The following is a 17719-nucleotide window of genomic DNA, read 5'->3' on the forward strand; positions in this document are numbered from 1 at the left end:
GATAGTACTACAGAATCACAGCGTAAAGAAATATCAGGGCCTAGGGAAGGAGGTGGGCAGCAGGCAGGACGAGATGAAGATTACAGGTAGTCAGAGGATTGAGAGAGACTGCCAGGCCTGTATGAGTGTGGCAGTTAGGGAAGACGTGGAGTCGAGCAACACTGGTAAGTCCGACAATGCAGAGCAACCAAGAGCAAGCTGGGTAACATCGACTAACCAGTATGATGTGTTACAGTCTTGAAGTACAGGAAACTTTGTGCTATCCGGCACCGACGGGACCGAGCTGTTGCCGTCCCATCAAAACTGCCGGACAAACCAGCGCTAATGTTGAAACACACGGGAGATTTTGAGCTCCGTATCTGGCAACAAACCCTGTTGCTTAGCAACAGCTTCTAAACAGTCGGCCGTACCTTGCAAGCGTCTCTGTAGCTTAGCAACAACTTCAGCGAGACCTTGCAGAGCCTGACTGGTGAAAAAAAAGCAACGAAAAGAAAAAAAACCTAACGAAACGGCTCCTGATTTTTGCTGGTGGCTCGAGCATTCCGGACAGTTAACCTCCGGATAAACCAAAGTTTCCTGTATTAAGTATTTTTTTAAATATCAATCGATCTCCCGTAAGTTAGAGAATAAGTTCTCTCTTTTATCTAGCTCTACTGTTTGTGTTGCTGTTCCTCTGTATCTAGAATTACATATAATTCCTCGTGGGGAATCTAGAACTAGGGGACATAATTTCAGAATAAGGGGGCACCCTTTTAAATTGGAAATGAGGAGGAATTTCTTCTCTCAGAGGGTCGTGAATCTTTGGAATTCTCTTCCCCAGAGAGCTGTGGAGGCTGGGTCATTGAATATATTTAAGGTGGAGATAGACAGATTTTTGAACGATAAGGGAGTCAAGGGTTATGGGGAGTGGGCAGGGAAGTGGAGTTGAGGCCAAGATCAGATCAGCCATGATCTTATTGAATGGCGGAGCAGGCTCGAGGGGCCGAATGACCTACTCCTGCTCCTATGTCTTATGTGCAGCACAGAAACAGGTCATTCGGCCCAACTGGTTCATGCTGGTGTTTATGCTCTACACGAGCCGCCGCCCAGCCCTGATCATCCTATCAGCATATCCTTCTATTCCTTTCTCCCTCATGTGCTTATCTATCTTCCCCTTGAATGCATCTACGCTGTTCGCCTCAACTACTCCCTGTGGTAGTGAGTTCCACATTCTCACCACCCTCTGAGTAAAGTGATTTCTCCTGAATTCCCTATTGGATTTATTAGGGACTATCTTATATATGACCAACGTTCCCTCTAAGCTGTGCGCAGTAATCTGCACGGTCCTGCGCAGGCTGCTCACAAGCTTTTCCATTTGAAATACCGCAAATGCGCAGAAATTTAAAGGAACCGCGCATCGAAATAAACAGGCCGCGCTCAACAAAGGCAATTTAGAGGGAACATTGTTTATGACCCCTAGTTTTGGATTCCCCCACAAGCGGAAACATTTTCTCTACGTCTATCCTATCAAGCCCCTTCATAATTTTAAAGACCTCTATTAGGTCGCCCCCCTCAGCCTACACATTTCTCGAGAAAAGAGCCCCGGCCTGTTCAGTCTTTTCCGACAGTTATAACCTCTTCAGTTCAGGTATCATCATTGTAAATGTGTTTTTCAACAATTCCAGTGCCTTTAAATCCAATTTTTAAAAAAATATGGAGACCAGAACTGTGCACTCCAAGTACGGTCTAACCAACTTTCTACACAATTTCAACATAACTTCTCCGCTTTTCAATTCTACCGCTCTAGAAATGGCCACAGTGCTTGGCTTGCACTTTTTATGGCTTTGTTTACCTGTGTTAGGTAGACCATACTTGGAATGATTTGTGTATCTGTACTCCTATATCTCTTTCCTCCTCTACCCCATTTAGACTGAATTTCCAAGGAGTATGTGGCCTCCTTATTTCTCCAACAAAATGCACCACCTCACACTGACCGATATTGAAGTTTATTTGCGGCCATTCTGCAACTTTATTAATGTCTTCTTGTAATTTGTTGCCGTCCTCTGTATTAACTGTAACCCCCAATTAGTGTCAGCTGGAAATTTTGAAATTGTACTTCTAATTCCCAAATCCAAATCGTTTATGTAAATGGTAAACAACAGTAGTCCCAGCACCGATCCCTGTGGAACACCACCTTCCGCCAGTGTGAGTAAATACCTTTAACCCCTACTCTCTGTTTTCCATTTGGTAGTCAGCTTATTATCCATTCTGATATTTGTCCCGATTCCACATGTTCTGACCATAGTCATGAGTCTACTATGCGGTACCTTATCAAAGACCTTTTGAAAATCCAAATATATTGCATCTACTACATTACCCTTATCTACTCTTTCTGTTACTCCTTCAAAAAATTCAGTAAGGTTGGCCAAGCATGACCTTCCCTCTTGGAATCTGTGCTGACTACTGTTTATTATATTTTTGTTTTCTAGATGTTTTTCTATTACATCTTTGAGTAAAGATTCCATTTCTTTTCTTACCATCAACGTTAAGCTAATTGGTCTATAGTTCCATCTCCCTTTTTAAATAATGATGAATAGCACTAGCTGTCTGCCAGTCCTCTGGAACTATTCCCTTTCTAGTGAATTTTTATAAATATACAATAGTGCTTCTGTTATCTCTTCCCTTGCTTCTTTTAATATGCACGGATACAATCCATCCGGACCAGGGGTTTGATCCTCTCCGAGTTTGACTAGTTTATCAATTATCTCCGCACCTTCTGTCTTTATATCATTTTTGCTCTCTTCTTCAACGTCATGCCCAGCATGTCAGTCTCCCTGGTAAGTACTGAGCTAAAGTATTTATTTAATATTTCCACCATTTCACTGTCATTACCTGTGAGTTGATCTTAGAACATAAGAAACAGGAGCAGGAGACGGCCAATCGGCCCCTCGAGCCTGCTCCGCCATTCAATAAGATCATGGCTGATCCAATCTTGTCCTCAACACCACTTTCCCACTCTCTCCCCATACCCCTCGACTCCCTTGTAGTTCAAATGTCTGTCAATCTCCGCCTTGAATATATTCACTGACTCCGCCTCCACAGCGCTCTGGGGTAGAGAATTCCACAGATTCACCACCCTCAGAGAAGAAATTCCTCCTCATCTCCGTCTTAAATGGGCGGTCCCTTATTCTGAAACTATGCCCCCTAGTTCTAGATACCCCCACGAGGGGAAACATCCTCTCAGCATTCACCTTGTCCAACCCCCTCAGAATCGTATATGTTTCAATAAGATCGCCTCTCATTCTTCTAAACTCCAATGAGTATAGGCCCAACCTGCTCAACCTTTCTTCATACGTCAACCCCTTCATCCCAGGAATCAACCTAGTGAACCTTCTCTGCACTGCCTCCAATGCAAGTACATCCTTCCTTAAATATGGAGACTTGTGCATCCCTTAGTGGCCTTGTCCCTACCCTGATTTTTCTTGTCTGTAGAATACTTTACTATTCTTTTTACATGTCTTGATAATTTAATTTCACAATTCCTCTTTGCCTTCCTAATTGTTTTTTTGACTTCTTTCCTAACCTCTTCGTAGTCCCTTTTATCACCCTCTCCTTTACTATCTATGTACTTAGTGTACGCCTTTTTCTTTAGTTTTGTTTTGCCCTTATATCTTTATTCATCCATGCAGTTTAATTATTAGTTGTTATATTTTATCAGAGAATCATAGAATGGTTACAGCACGGAAGGACGCCATTCGGGCTGTCGAGCCCGTGCTGACTCTCAGCTAGACCCACTCCCCCGCCCTTTCCCTGTAGCCCTGCAAATTTCTTTCCTTCAGCTACTTAACTAATTCTCGTTTGAAAGCCGTGATTGAGTCTGCCTCCACCACCCTTTCAGGCAGTGCATTCCAGATCCTAACCACTCTGCGTAAAAAAGTTTTTCTTACGTCGCCTTTGGTCCTTTTGCCAATTACCTTAAATCTGTGTCCTCTGGTTCTCGACCCTTCTGCCAATGGGAACAGTTTCTCTCTCTCTACTCTGTCCAGACCCTTCATGATTTTGAGCACCTCTATCAAATCTCCTCTCAATCTTCTCTGCTCCAAGGAGAACAACCCCAGCTTCTCCAGTCTATCCACGTAACTGAAGTCCCTCATTCCTGGAATCATTCTCGTAAATCTTTTCTGCACCTTCTCTAAGGCCTTCACATCCTTCTCTAAAGTGTGGTGCCCCGAATTGGACACAGTACTCCAACCAGTGTTTTATACAGGTTCATCATAATGTCCACACTTTGTACTCTATACCTCTATTTATGAAGCCCAGGATCTCGTAAGCCTTTTTAACTGCTTTCTCAACTGCTGCCCTGCCACCTTCAACGATTTGTGCACACGTACCCCCAGGTCTCTCTGTTCGTGCACCCCCTTTAGGATTGTACCCTTTAGTTTATATTTCCTCTCCTCATTCTTTCTACCAGAAAATGTATCACTTCACACCTTTCTGTGTTAAGTTTCATCTGCCACGTGTCCGCCCATTCCACCAGCCTGTCTGTGTCTTCCTGAAGGTCTAATCACTCTCCTCCTCACTGTTCACCTTCCAAGTTTTGTCTCATCTGCAAATTGTGCCCTGTACACCCACGTCCAAGTCATTAATATATATCAAGAAAAGCAGTGGCCCTAAAACCGACCCAGTCCGAAAAACAACCGTTCACCACTACTCTCTGTTTCCTGTCACTTAGCCAATTTCGGATCCATGCTGCCACTGTCCCTTTTATTCCATAAGCTTCAACTTTGCTGACAAGCCTATTATTTTAGCAGAATCAATTTCTCCTGATCTCTATTGATTATCTTTTTAAGTATTTCCCACTGCTGTTCTAGCTCTTTTCTTCTGCTTCCCTCTCCCTAACGGTTTTTGCTTCTCTCTCCGTCTTTCTTTTCAGACGGGAGGTGCTGGGTGATAATGGCGTGCTGTGGCAGGGAAAGGGGCAGCGAATGACTGTAGGCTGTACGGCGGGGGGGGGGGGGGTCGCAGAGATAATGTAGCCTAAAGCAGCCCTCCTCCCTCTGTAACCTCTGCTTCCCCTCCACCCCATCATGTCTGCTACCCTTTTACCCTCCCACTATCCCCCATCCTACCACTCCCATCACTACGACTCGCTTCCCCTTTGAACTACCAGCTTAACCATTAGATCCTCCACCCCTCATTTTGCTGTCCTTCACCTCACCATTAACCACCCATCCTCTCTCCTCCCGAGCCCAAACCACTCCCATTCAAGGGCGGATGGCGAGAGGCAGGAGGCAACGCCACTATAATATATTAGAAATCTTGCAAGTGTGTGCACTTCCTACAAGTCCTAATCTTACTTCCTGATTCTAAATAATGACAATAGGAAATAAATGTGACAAACAGGAAGTCTAAAGAATTTATAGTATAGACAAATTATAGATAGATAAAATGCATCTTTTATATTTCTAGTTATTAATTTTGGCAAGTTTTGCTGGAATGCAGATTTCTGCAATGGAATCAATGGATGGCAGGAATGACGTATGAGGAGAGATTGGGTCGATTGGGCTTGTACTCGCTGGAGTTTAGAAGAATGAGAGGGGATCTCATTGAAACTTATAAAATTCTAACAGGACTAGACAGACTAGATGCAGGAAGGATGTTTCTGATGGCCGGGGAGTCCAGAACCAGGGGTCATAGTCTAAGGATAAGGGGTAAGCCATTTAGGACAGAGATGAGGAGGAATTTCTTCACCCAGAGAGTGGTGAACCTGTGGAATTCTCTACCACAGAAGGCAGTTGAGGCCAATTCATTAAATATATTGAAGAAGGAGTTGGATATATTTCTTAAGGCCAAAAGGATCAAGGGATATGGGGAGAAAGCAGGGACAGGGTACTGAATTTGGATGATCAGCCATGATCTCATTAAATGGCGGAACAGGCTCGCGGGGCCGAATGGCCTACTCCTCCTATCTTCTATGTTCTATGTTTCTATGAGGTGAATGAGAGGATAGAGGAGAACAGCCAGTAGTGGTAAGTAGAGGTGATGGTAATGGGACAGGGAGGTCGTGGTTGCAATAGGGAAGCAACGGGACCAAAGGAGTGATCAGAAAACAAAAGGAGAGGAAGGAATGGCAGGTGTTTAGGAGGAGGTACAACATGGGAAGCAATATAAAACGGGGTATGGGAAGGAGGGTAGCGGGGAGACAGCATAAGAGGTAAGCTCGGGGCATGCCGACTGGTGAAGTGGTTGGAAGGTGGTATGAACTGATGTTACAAGAGTGAGCTGCAAAACGATAGAGGAGACGACAACAACAATTTGCATTTATATAGCGCCTTTAATGTAGGAAAATGTCCCAAGGCGCATCACAGGAACATAGTCAGGGAACAATTGACACTGAGCCAAAGAAGGGGATATTAGGAGAAGTGGCTAAAAGCATAATCAAAGAGATGGGTTTTAAGCAGGGTCTTAAAAGGAGGAGAGAGAGAATTGGAGAGGTTTAGGGAGGAAATTCCAGAGGCTAGTGCCGAGATGGCTGAAGGCTGTCAATGGTGGGCGAAGGGAGTGGGGGGGGGGGGTGCACGAGGCCAGAGCTGGAGGAACGCCGAGATCTCAGAGGGTTGTAGGGCTGGAGGAGGTTACAGAGATAGGGAGGGGTGAAGCTACAGATCCCTGGGGGACACCACGAGTCACATCCTGCCAATTGCAGTATCTACCCATTATTCCTACTACTGTACCTCCTAACCAGTTCCCTACCCATGTCAATAGGTTGCCTCCAATTCCATGTGTTCTTATTTTTGTTAACAGGCAGAGGCAGGCACAACACAAAGATACAAAAGACAGAGAGACACAAATCAGTAACAAAGATAACATAAAAGTAACAAAGAATTATAATCCATCATTAGCAATGCCACCAGCGAGCCACTATATTATGTATAGCATGCACTTGCTGCAAGTAGGAATCGCACTTCCTGTCACACTCCAGTACCCTCTGACTTAGTGTGAGCAATGCCACAGCATATCACTAGTAATCTAATAAAAGCAGCGCTTGTGCACATATTTCCTTTCACAGCATCACACGTGGGCAAGCTGATTCTAAGCAAATTTCTGTAGCTGATTGGCTTATTTGCATTTCTTCCAACCATTTGTTTAAAAAATAAATAGTAATTTCCCTTCCTCACAACAGAAAATGTTGGAGTCAGTATATCCGTAGCCAATAACTTACAAAGAAACCTTAACAATCACACAGAGGAGAAAAAGAAAGCCAGGGATTTCAACCTCGGCTCTCATTTGCAGCCCGAAGTACAATTAAAGAAAGGCTTGCATTTCTCCAGCACCGTTCACAACCTCAGGACGTCCCAAAGCCCTTCACAGCCAATGAATTACCTTTGAAGTGTAGTTACTATTGTAATGTAGAAATAAAGCTGACTGACATTAACCACACCTTTGTTTTGGTTTCCCCCCCCCCCCCTTTCTTTTTTTTCTCTCTCCCACATGGCAGCTGTCTCCCAGTCTGCCAAAACACTTCACACCTAATCTAGAGCCATCTTTTGTCTCCACTAGTCCTATCACCATCTCGTCTCGTTTTGAATACTTCTTAATGTCTCTTCACTTCTCTTTTGTTCTCTCCCAGCCTGGCCTCTTAATCTATTTCATTCCCTGTGCCTCTTTAGTCTTGACAAAGGGTTTTGACCCGAAACGTTGACTCTATTTTCTCTTCACGGATGTTGCCTGGCCTGCTGAGTTTTTCCAGCATTTTCTGTTGTTATTTTTGACATTAACCTGGACAGCACCACCCCCCACCCCCAAGAGAATTAAACGAATTAAACAGCGAGTTGTGGGGATCTGGAACGCTCGATCTGGAAAGGTGGTGGAAGCTGATTCCATGAATAATTTTAAAGGGAGTTGGACGGGTTCTGGAGGATGAGGAGCTCACCGGGTTACGGACAAACAGCGGGGGTGTGGGACTGAGCACGACCGCTCTTTCAAAGAGCAAGCACCGGCACGGCGGGCCGAATGGCCTCCTGCTGTGCTGTATGTTTTCGATTCTATCTTAATTGTCCGAAGCTCTGATAATTCAACAATTAGACCTTGTGGTTGTAAAGAGACACAGCCTCACTTAGCAGTGGAATACATTGCCATTACATGGTGTAGCAGTCCTGTCATAAAACTGCACATCATTCAACTTAATGTGAGCAACACCATGGGAAATCTGTAGAGAAAAACGTTTTGTGCCTGTATTGAATATTTTTAAAGTCTGCCCAATATAAAGGAGATCAGCATCTCGATGCTTCTTATTCCTCAGTCCGCCCAGCTGGTACTGTCAGTGCTTGTGTTCAGTTGAAAGTGAGAGGTTTCACAAACATTATGGAGACTGGATAGTACTACAGAATCACAGCGTAAAGAAATATCAGGGCCTAGGGAAGGAGGTGGGCAGCAGGCAGGACGAGATGAAGATTACAGGTAGTCAGAGGATTGAGAGAGACTGCCAGGCCTGTATGAGTGTGGCAGTTAGGGAAGACGTGGAGTCGAGCAACACTGGTAAGTCCGACAATGCAGAGCAACCAAGAGCAAGCTGGGTAACATCGACTAACCAGTATGATGTGTTACAGTCTTGAAGTACAGGAAACTTTGTGCTATCCGGCACCGACGGGACCGAGCTGTTGCCGTCCCATCAAAACTGCCGGACAAACCAGCGCTAATGTTGAAACACACGGGAGATTTTGAGCTCCGTATCTGGCAACAAACCCTGTTGCTTAGCAACAGCTTCTAAACAGTCGGCCGTACCTTGCAAGCGTCTCTGTAGCTTAGCAACAACTTCAGCGAGACCTTGCAGAGCCTGACTGGTGAAAAAAAAGCAACGAAAAGAAAAAAAACCTAACGAAACGGCTCCTGATTTTTGCTGGTGGCTCGAGCATTCCGGACAGTTAACCTCCGGATAAACCAAAGTTTCCTGTATTAAGTATTTTTTTAAATATCAATCGATCTCCCGTAAGTTAGAGAATAAGTTCTCTCTTTTATCTAGCTCTACTGTTTGTGTTGCTGTTCCTCTGTATCTAGAATTACATATAATTCCTCGTGGGGAATCTAGAACTAGGGGACATAATTTCAGAATAAGGGGGCACCCTTTTAAATTGGAAATGAGGAGGAATTTCTTCTCTCAGAGGGTCGTGAATCTTTGGAATTCTCTTCCCCAGAGAGCTGTGGAGGCTGGGTCATTGAATATATTTAAGGTGGAGATAGACAGATTTTTGAACGATAAGGGAGTCAAGGGTTATGGGGAGTGGGCAGGGAAGTGGAGTTGAGGCCAAGATCAGATCAGCCATGATCTTATTGAATGGCGGAGCAGGCTCGAGGGGCCGAATGACCTACTCCTGCTCCTATGTCTTATGTGCAGCACAGAAACAGGTCATTCGGCCCAACTGGTTCATGCTGGTGTTTATGCTCTACACGAGCCGCCGCCCAGCCCTGATCATCCTATCAGCATATCCTTCTATTCCTTTCTCCCTCATGTGCTTATCTATCTTCCCCTTGAATGCATCTACGCTGTTCGCCTCAACTACTCCCTGTGGTAGTGAGTTCCACATTCTCACCACCCTCTGAGTAAAGTGATTTCTCCTGAATTCCCTATTGGATTTATTAGGGACTATCTTATATATGACCAACGTTCCCTCTAAGCTGTGCGCAGTAATCTGCACGGTCCTGCGCAGGCTGCTCACAAGCTTTTCCATTTGAAATACCGCAAATGCGCAGAAATTTAAAGGAACCGCGCATCGAAATAAACAGGCCGCGCTCAACAAAGGCAATTTAGAGGGAACATTGTTTATGACCCCTAGTTTTGGATTCCCCCACAAGCGGAAACATTTTCTCTACGTCTATCCTATCAAGCCCCTTCATAATTTTAAAGACCTCTATTAGGTCGCCCCCCTCAGCCTACACATTTCTCGAGAAAAGAGCCCCGGCCTGTTCAGTCTTTTCCGACAGTTATAACCTCTTCAGTTCAGGTATCATCATTGTAAATGTGTTTTTCAACAATTCCAGTGCCTTTAAATCCAATTTTTAAAAAAATATGGAGACCAGAACTGTGCACTCCAAGTACGGTCTAACCAACTTTCTACACAATTTCAACATAACTTCTCCGCTTTTCAATTCTACCGCTCTAGAAATGGCCACAGTGCTTGGCTTGCACTTTTTATGGCTTTGTTTACCTGTGTTAGGTAGACCATACTTGGAATGATTTGTGTATCTGTACTCCTATATCTCTTTCCTCCTCTACCCCATTTAGACTGAATTTCCAAGGAGTATGTGGCCTCCTTATTTCTCCAACAAAATGCACCACCTCACACTGACCGATATTGAAGTTTATTTGCGGCCATTCTGCAACTTTATTAATGTCTTCTTGTAATTTGTTGCCGTCCTCTGTATTAACTGTAACCCCCAATTAGTGTCAGCTGGAAATTTTGAAATTGTACTTCTAATTCCCAAATCCAAATCGTTTATGTAAATGGTAAACAACAGTAGTCCCAGCACCGATCCCTGTGGAACACCACCTTCCGCCAGTGTGAGTAAATACCTTTAACCCCTACTCTCTGTTTTCCATTTGGTAGTCAGCTTATTATCCATTCTGATATTTGTCCCGATTCCACATGTTCTGACCATAGTCATGAGTCTACTATGCGGTACCTTATCAAAGACCTTTTGAAAATCCAAATATATTGCATCTACTACATTACCCTTATCTACTCTTTCTGTTACTCCTTCAAAAAATTCAGTAAGGTTGGCCAAGCATGACCTTCCCTCTTGGAATCTGTGCTGACTACTGTTTATTATATTTTTGTTTTCTAGATGTTTTTCTATTACATCTTTGAGTAAAGATTCCATTTCTTTTCTTACCATCAACGTTAAGCTAATTGGTCTATAGTTCCATCTCCCTTTTTAAATAATGATGAATAGCACTAGCTGTCCGCCAGTCCTCTGGAACTATTCCCTTTCTAGTGAATTTTTATAAATATACAATAGTGCTTCTGTTATCTCTTCCCTTGCTTCTTTTAATATGCACGGATACAATCCATCCGGACCAGGGGTTTGATCCTCTCCGAGTTTGACTAGTTTATCAATTATCTCCGCACCTTCTGTCTTTATATCATTTTTGCTCTCTTCTTCAATGTCATGCCCAGCATGTCAGTCTCCCTGGTAAATACCGAGTTAAAGTATTTATTTAATATTTCCACCATTTCACTGTCATTACCTGTGAGTTGATCTTAGAACATAAGAAACAGGAGCAGGAGACGGCCAATCGGCCCCTCGAGCCTGCTCCGCCATTCAATAAGATCATGGCTGATCCAATCTTGTCCTCAACACCACTTTCCCGCTCTCTCCCCACACCCCTCGACTCCCTTGTAGTTCAAATGTCTGTCAATCTCCGCCTTGAATATATTCAGTGACTCCGCCTCCACAGCTCTCTGGGGTAGAGAATTCCACAGATTCACGACCCTCTGAGAGAAGAAATTCCTCCTCATCTCCGTCTTAAATGGGCGGTCCCTTATCCTGAAACTGTGCCCCCTAGTTCTAGATACCCCCACGAGGGGAAACATCCTCTCAGCATTCACCTTGTCCAACCCCCTCAGAATCGTATATGTTTCAATAAGATCGCCTCTCATTCTTCTAAACTCCAATGAGTACAGGCCCAACCTGCTCAACCTTTCTTCATACGTCAACCCCCTCATCTCAGGAATCAACCTAGTGAACCTTCTCTGCACTGCTTCCAATGCAAGTATATCCTTCCTTAAATATGGAGACTTGTGCATCCCTTAGTGGCTTTGTCTCTACCCTGATTTTTCTTGTCTGTAGAATACTTTACTATTCTTTTTACATGTCTTGATAATTTAATTTCACAATTCCTCTTTGTCTTCCTAATTGTTTTTTTTGACTTCTTTCCTAACCTCTTCGTAGTCCCTTTTATCACCCTCTCCCTTACTATCTATGTACTTAGTGTACGCCTTTTTCTTTAGTTTTGTTTTGCCCTTATATCTTTATTCATCCATGTAGTTTAATTATTAGTTGTTATATTTTATCAGAGAATCATAGAATGGTTACAGCACGGAAGGCCGCCATTCGGGCTGTCGAGCCCGTGCCGGCTCGCAGCTAGTCCCACTCCCCCGCCCTTTCCCCGTAGCCCTGCAAATTTCTTTCCTTCAGATACTTATCCAACTCCCTTTTGAAAGCAGTGATTGAGTCTGCCTCCACCACCCTTTCAGGCAGTGCATTCCAGATCCTAACCACGCTCTGTGTAATAAAGTTTTTCTTACGTCGCCTTTGGTCCTTTTGCCAATTACCTTAAATCTGTGTCCTCTGGTTCTCGACCCTTCTGCCAATGGGAACAGTTTCTCTCTCTCTACTCTGTCCAGACCCTTCATGATTTTGAGCACCTCTATCAAATCTCCTCTCAATCTTCTCTGCTCCAAGGAGAACAACCCCAGCTTCTCCAATCTATCCACGTAACTGAAGTCCCTCATTCCTGGAATCATTCTCGTAAATCTTTTCTGCACCTTCTCTAAGGCCTTCACATCCTTCCTAAAGTGTGGTGCCCAGAATTCGACACAGTACTCCAACCAGTGTTTTATACAGGTTCATCATAATGTCCACACTTTGTACTCTATACCTCTATTTATGAAGCCCAGGATCTCGTAAGCCTTTTTAACTGCTTTCTCAACCTGCCCTGCCACCTTCAACGATTTGTGCACATGTACCCCCAGGTCTCTCTGTTCGTGCACCCCCTTTAGGATTGTACCCTTTAGTTTATATTTCCTCTCCTCATTCTTTCTACCAAAATGTATCACTTCACACCTTTCTGTGTTAAGTTTCATCTGCTACATGTTCGCCCATTCCACCAGCCTGTCTATGTCTTCCTGAAGTCTATCACTCTCCTCCTCACTGTTCACTATACTTCCAAGTTTTGTCTCATCTGCAAATTGTGCCCTGTACACCCACGTCCAAGTCATTAATATATATCAAGAAAAGCAGTGGCCCTAAAACCGACCCAGTCCGAAAAACAACCGTTCACCACTACTCTCTGTTTCCTGTCACTTAGCCAATTTCAGATCCATGCTGCCACTGTCCCTTTTATTCCATAAGCTTCAACTTTGCTGACAAGCCTATTATTTTAGCAGAATCAATTTCTCCTGATCTCTATTGATTATCTTTTTAAGTATTTCCCACTGCTGTTCTAGCTCTTTTCTTCTGCTTCCCTCTCCCTAACGGTTTTTGCTTCTCTCTCCGTCTTTCTTTTCAGACGGGAGGTGCTGGGTGATAATGGCGTGCTGTGGCAGGGAAAGGGGCAGCGAATGACTGTAGGCTGTACGGCGGGGCGGGGGGGGGGGTCGCAGAGATAATGTAGCCTAAAGCAGCCCTCCTCCCTCTGTAACCTCTGCTTCCCCTCCACCCCATCATGTCTGCTACCCTTTTACCCTCCCACTATCCCCCATCCTACCACTCCCATCACTACGACTCGCTTCCCCTTTGAACTACCAGCTTAACCATTAGATCCTCCACCCCTCATTTTGCTGTCCTTCACCTCACCATTAACCACCCATCCTCTCTCCTCCCGAGCCCAAACCACTCCCATTCAAGGGCGGATGGCGAGAGGCAGGAGGCAACGCCACTATAATATATTAGAAATCTTGCAAGTGTGTGCACTTCCTACAAGTCCTAATCTTACTTCCTGATTCTAAATAATGACAATAGGAAATAAATGTGACAAACAGGAAGTCTAAAGAATTTATAGTATAGACAAATTATAGATGGATAAAATGCATCTTTTATATTTCTAGTTATTAATTTTGGCAAGTTTTGCTGGAATGCAGATTTCTGCAATGGGATCAATGGATGGCAGGAATGACGTATGAGGAGAGATTGGGTCGATTGGGCTTGTACTCGCTGGAGTTTAGAAGAATGAGAGGGGATCTCATTGAAACTTATAAAATTCTAACAGGACTAGACAGACTAGATGCAGGAAGGATGTTCTCGATGGCGGAGGAGTCCAGAACCAGGGGTCACAGTCTAAGGATAAGGGGTAAGCCATTTAGGACAGAGATGAGGAGGAATTTCTTCACCCAGAGAGTGGTGAACCTGTGGAATTCTCTACCACAGAAGGCAGTTGAGGCCAATTCATTAAATATGTTCAAGACGGAGTTAGATATATTTCTTAAGGCTAAAGGGATCAAGCGATATGGGGAGAAGGCAGGGACAGGGTACTGAATTTGGATGATCAGCCATGATCTCATTGAATGGCGGAGCAGGCTCAAGGGGCCGAATGGCCTACTCCTGCTCCTATCTTCTATGTTTCTAAATAAAACCGATCAAATTTGCAGTTGATGCCAGTGTGAGCAGTTCTGGGCACCACGCCTTAGGAAGGATATATTGGTCTTGGAAGGAGTGCAGCGTAGGTTTACCAGAATGATACCCGGACTCCAAGGGTTAAGTTACGAGGAGAGATTACACAAACTAGGGCTGTATTCCCTAGAATTTAGAAGATTAAGGGGTGATCTGATCGAAGTTTTCAGGATATTAAGGGGAACAGATAGGGTAGAGAGAGAGAAACTATTTCCGCTGGTTGGGGAGTCTCGGACTAGGGGGCAGAGTCTGAAAATTAGAGCCCGGCCTTTCAGGAGTGAAGTTGGGAAACACTTCTACACACAAAGGGTGGTAGAAGTTTGGAACTCTCTTCCGCAAACAGCAACTGTTGCTAGATCAATTGTTAATTTTAAAGCTGAGATTGATAGCTTTCTGTTAACCAAAAGTATTAAAGGATATGGGCCAAAGGCAGTATATGGAGTTAGGTGGCAGATCAGCCATGGTCTCATTGAATGGCGGAGCAGGCTCGAGGGGCAGAACGGCCTCCTCCCTGTTCCTGTGTAACAGGCTCGAGGGGCTGAATGACCTCCTCCTGTTCCTGTGTAACAGGCTCAAGGGGCTGAATGGGCTCCTCCTGTTCCTGTGTAACAGGCTCGAGAGGCTGAATGGCCTCCTCCTGTTCCTGTGTAAATGGTAGGCCACTGAGTAGTGTAGAGGAACAAAGGGACTTTGGAGTGCATGTGCACAGATCCCTGAAGGTAGCAGGCCAGGTAGATAAGGTGGTTAAGAAGGCATACGGAATGCTTGCCTTTATTAGCCGTGGCATAGAATATAAGAGCGGGGGGGGGGGTTATGCTTCAACTGTATAAAACACGAGTCAGGCCTCAGCTAGAGTACTGCGTGCAGTTCTGGTCACCACATTACAGGAAAGATGTGATTGCACTAGAGAGGGTACAGAGGAGATTTACAAGGATGTTGCCGGGAGTAGAGAATCTTAGCTATGAGGAAAGACTGGATAGGCTGGTCTGTTTTCCTTGGAACAGAGGAGGCTGAGGGGGGACCTTATTGAGGTGTATAAAATTATGAGGGGCCTAGATAAAGTGGATAGAAAGGACCTATTTCCCTTAGCAGAGGGGTCAAAAACCAGGGGGCACAGATTTAAAGTAATTGGTGGAAGGTTTAGAGGGGATTTGAGGGAAAATTTCTTCACCCAGAGGAAATTTTTTCACTGCCTGAAAGGGTGGTAGAGGCAGGAACCCTAACCACATTTAAAAAGTACTTGGATGTGCACTTGGGATGCTGTAACCTGCAGGGCTACGGACCAAGAGCTGGGAAGTGGGATTAGGCTGGATAGCTCTTTGTTGGTCGGCGCGGACACGATGGGCTGAAATGGCCTCCTTCCGTGCTGTAACTTTCTATGATGCTATGATTCTAACAGATAGTACGGAACCCTCTCCGTGATAACAGTACCTTTCACATTTTAGATGTATGTGCTTTCTATCGCTTTTCAATCAAACTTTCCTGTTGAATTATTTAAGTTTTCACCGATTCATAAAACAATCCACAATTCAAAAGCAGTAAATATTCAGAGTGCATCACGAGAGCAGGGTGTCGGCACATTCAAAAAAGGGAAAAAGTGCAAACAGAAATTTAAAAATAGCTCAGAAATTAATTAATATTCCTTTAGAACCAGCTGTAACTTTCTGTGATGCTATGCAACAGGCTCAAGGGGCTGAATGGCCTCCTCCTGTTGCTATGTAACAGGCTCGAGGGGCTGAATGGCCTCCTCCTGTTGCTGTGTAACAGGCTCGAGGGGCTGAATGGCCTCCTCCTGTTCCTGTGTAACAGGCTCGAGGGGCTGAATGGGCCTCCTCCTGTTGCTGTGTACCAGGCGCCAGGGGCTGAATGGCCTCCTCCTGTTCCTGTGTAACAGGCTCCAGGGGCTGAATGGCCTCCTCCTGTTGCTGTGTACCAGGCTCGAGGGGCTGAATGGCCTCCTCCTGTTGCTATGTACCAGGCTCGAGGGGCTGAATGGCCTCCTCCTGTTCCTGTGTACCAGGCTCGAGGGGCTGAATGGCCTCCTCCTGTTCCTGTGTACCAGGCTCGAGGGGCTGAATGGCCTCCTCCTGTTCCCGTGTACCAGGCTTGAGGGGCTGAATGGCCTCCTCCTGTTATGTACCAGGCTCGAGGGGCTGAATGGCCTCCTCCTGTTCCTGTGTACCAGGCTCGAGGGGCTAAATGGCCTCCTCCTGTTCCTGTGTACCAGGCTCGAGGGGCTGAATGGCCTCCTCCTGTTGCTGTGTACCAGGCTCGAGGGGCTGAATGGCCTCCTCCTGTTGCTGTGTACCAGGCTCGAGGGGCTGAATGGCCTCCTCCTGTTCCTGTGGTCCTAGTTTGGAAGGTGTTGAACCCCAAGGGTTGTGTTGTGTTGTGCCAGCCCAGTGCCAAGGGTCTGACGGTGCTGCTCACCTTGATTCTCCGCAACAGGTCGCGCCCACTTTCCTTGGCCGCTGGCAGGGCCCCGCTCGCCTCCTGCTGCCGCTCCTCCTCCGGCTGGCACCCGGACCGCGGCCTCCGGGAGCGGGCCCCGAGGCCCAGTGTGAGGGCCAAGCCCAGCCCGAACCCCAAGCCCAGCCCGAGGCGCCGGCCCGAGACCCAGGCCCCGGCCCGGGCCCAGCCGGCAAGCCGTCGCCGCGGCGCTCGCTGCAAACACCAAGCCGCCGCCGCCGCGCTCTCCCGGCCGGCCAGCCGCTTCCAGAAGCGGCGCAGGCAGCGGGACATGGCGCGGGAGAGGGTGGGAGGCCCGGCCCAAGCGGAGCAGCTCCAGCACAACTCAGCTCAGCCCAACCCTCCTCAACTAACCAGCATCAAGTGCTCCCCTCTCAGGGCAACTTTACCCAGACAAAGTCTCTTGGTGCAAACCCATACAGAGACCGACTTGCATTTATATAGCACCTTTCACGGCCTCGGGGCATCCCAAAGCACTTTACAACCAATTAAGTACCTTTTTTTTTGAAGTGTTGTAATGTAGGAAACTCGGCAGCCAATTTGCACACAGCAAGCTCCCACAAACGGCAGAGATAGTGAACTGATAATCTGTTTTTTGTGGTGTTGGTTGAGGGATAAATATTGGCCAAGACGCCAGGGAGAACTGCCCTGCTCTTCTTCGAAATCACACCCTGGGAGCTTTAATGTGGACAACCACTTGTGCGGGAAGTGTCGTCAGCTGCAGCAACTCGAGCTCCAGGTTTCGAAGCTTGAGCGGCGGCTGGAGTCACTGCGGTGCATCTGCGAGGCTGAGAGTTACGTGGATAGCATGTTTCTAGAGGTGGTCACCCCGCAGCTTAAGAGTATGCAGGCAGGGAGGGAATGGGTGACCGCCAGACAGAAG

General features: G+C 45.9%; 1 protein-coding gene across 1 annotated transcript in view; it reads right to left on the reverse strand.

Moving 5' to 3' along the window:
* Positions 1-17237, reverse strand: part of lactb (lactamase, beta) — a 124503-nt gene extending 107266 nt beyond the window's left edge. The window contains exon 1 of the mRNA XM_085972059.1: positions 16798-17237. Coding sequence (XP_085828185.1) covers positions 16798-17109 — 312 coding nt within the window. The 5' untranslated portion in view covers positions 17110-17237. The remainder of the gene's footprint in view (positions 1-16797) is intronic.
* Between the last annotated feature and the right edge of the window lie 482 nt (positions 17238-17719).

The sequence above is a fragment of the Somniosus microcephalus genome, chromosome 32 (assembly GCF_052327205.1).
Source record: "Somniosus microcephalus isolate GS21.2 chromosome 32, FLI_Smic_1.0, whole genome shotgun sequence".
NCBI lineage: Eukaryota > Metazoa > Chordata > Chondrichthyes > Squaliformes > Somniosidae > Somniosus > Somniosus microcephalus.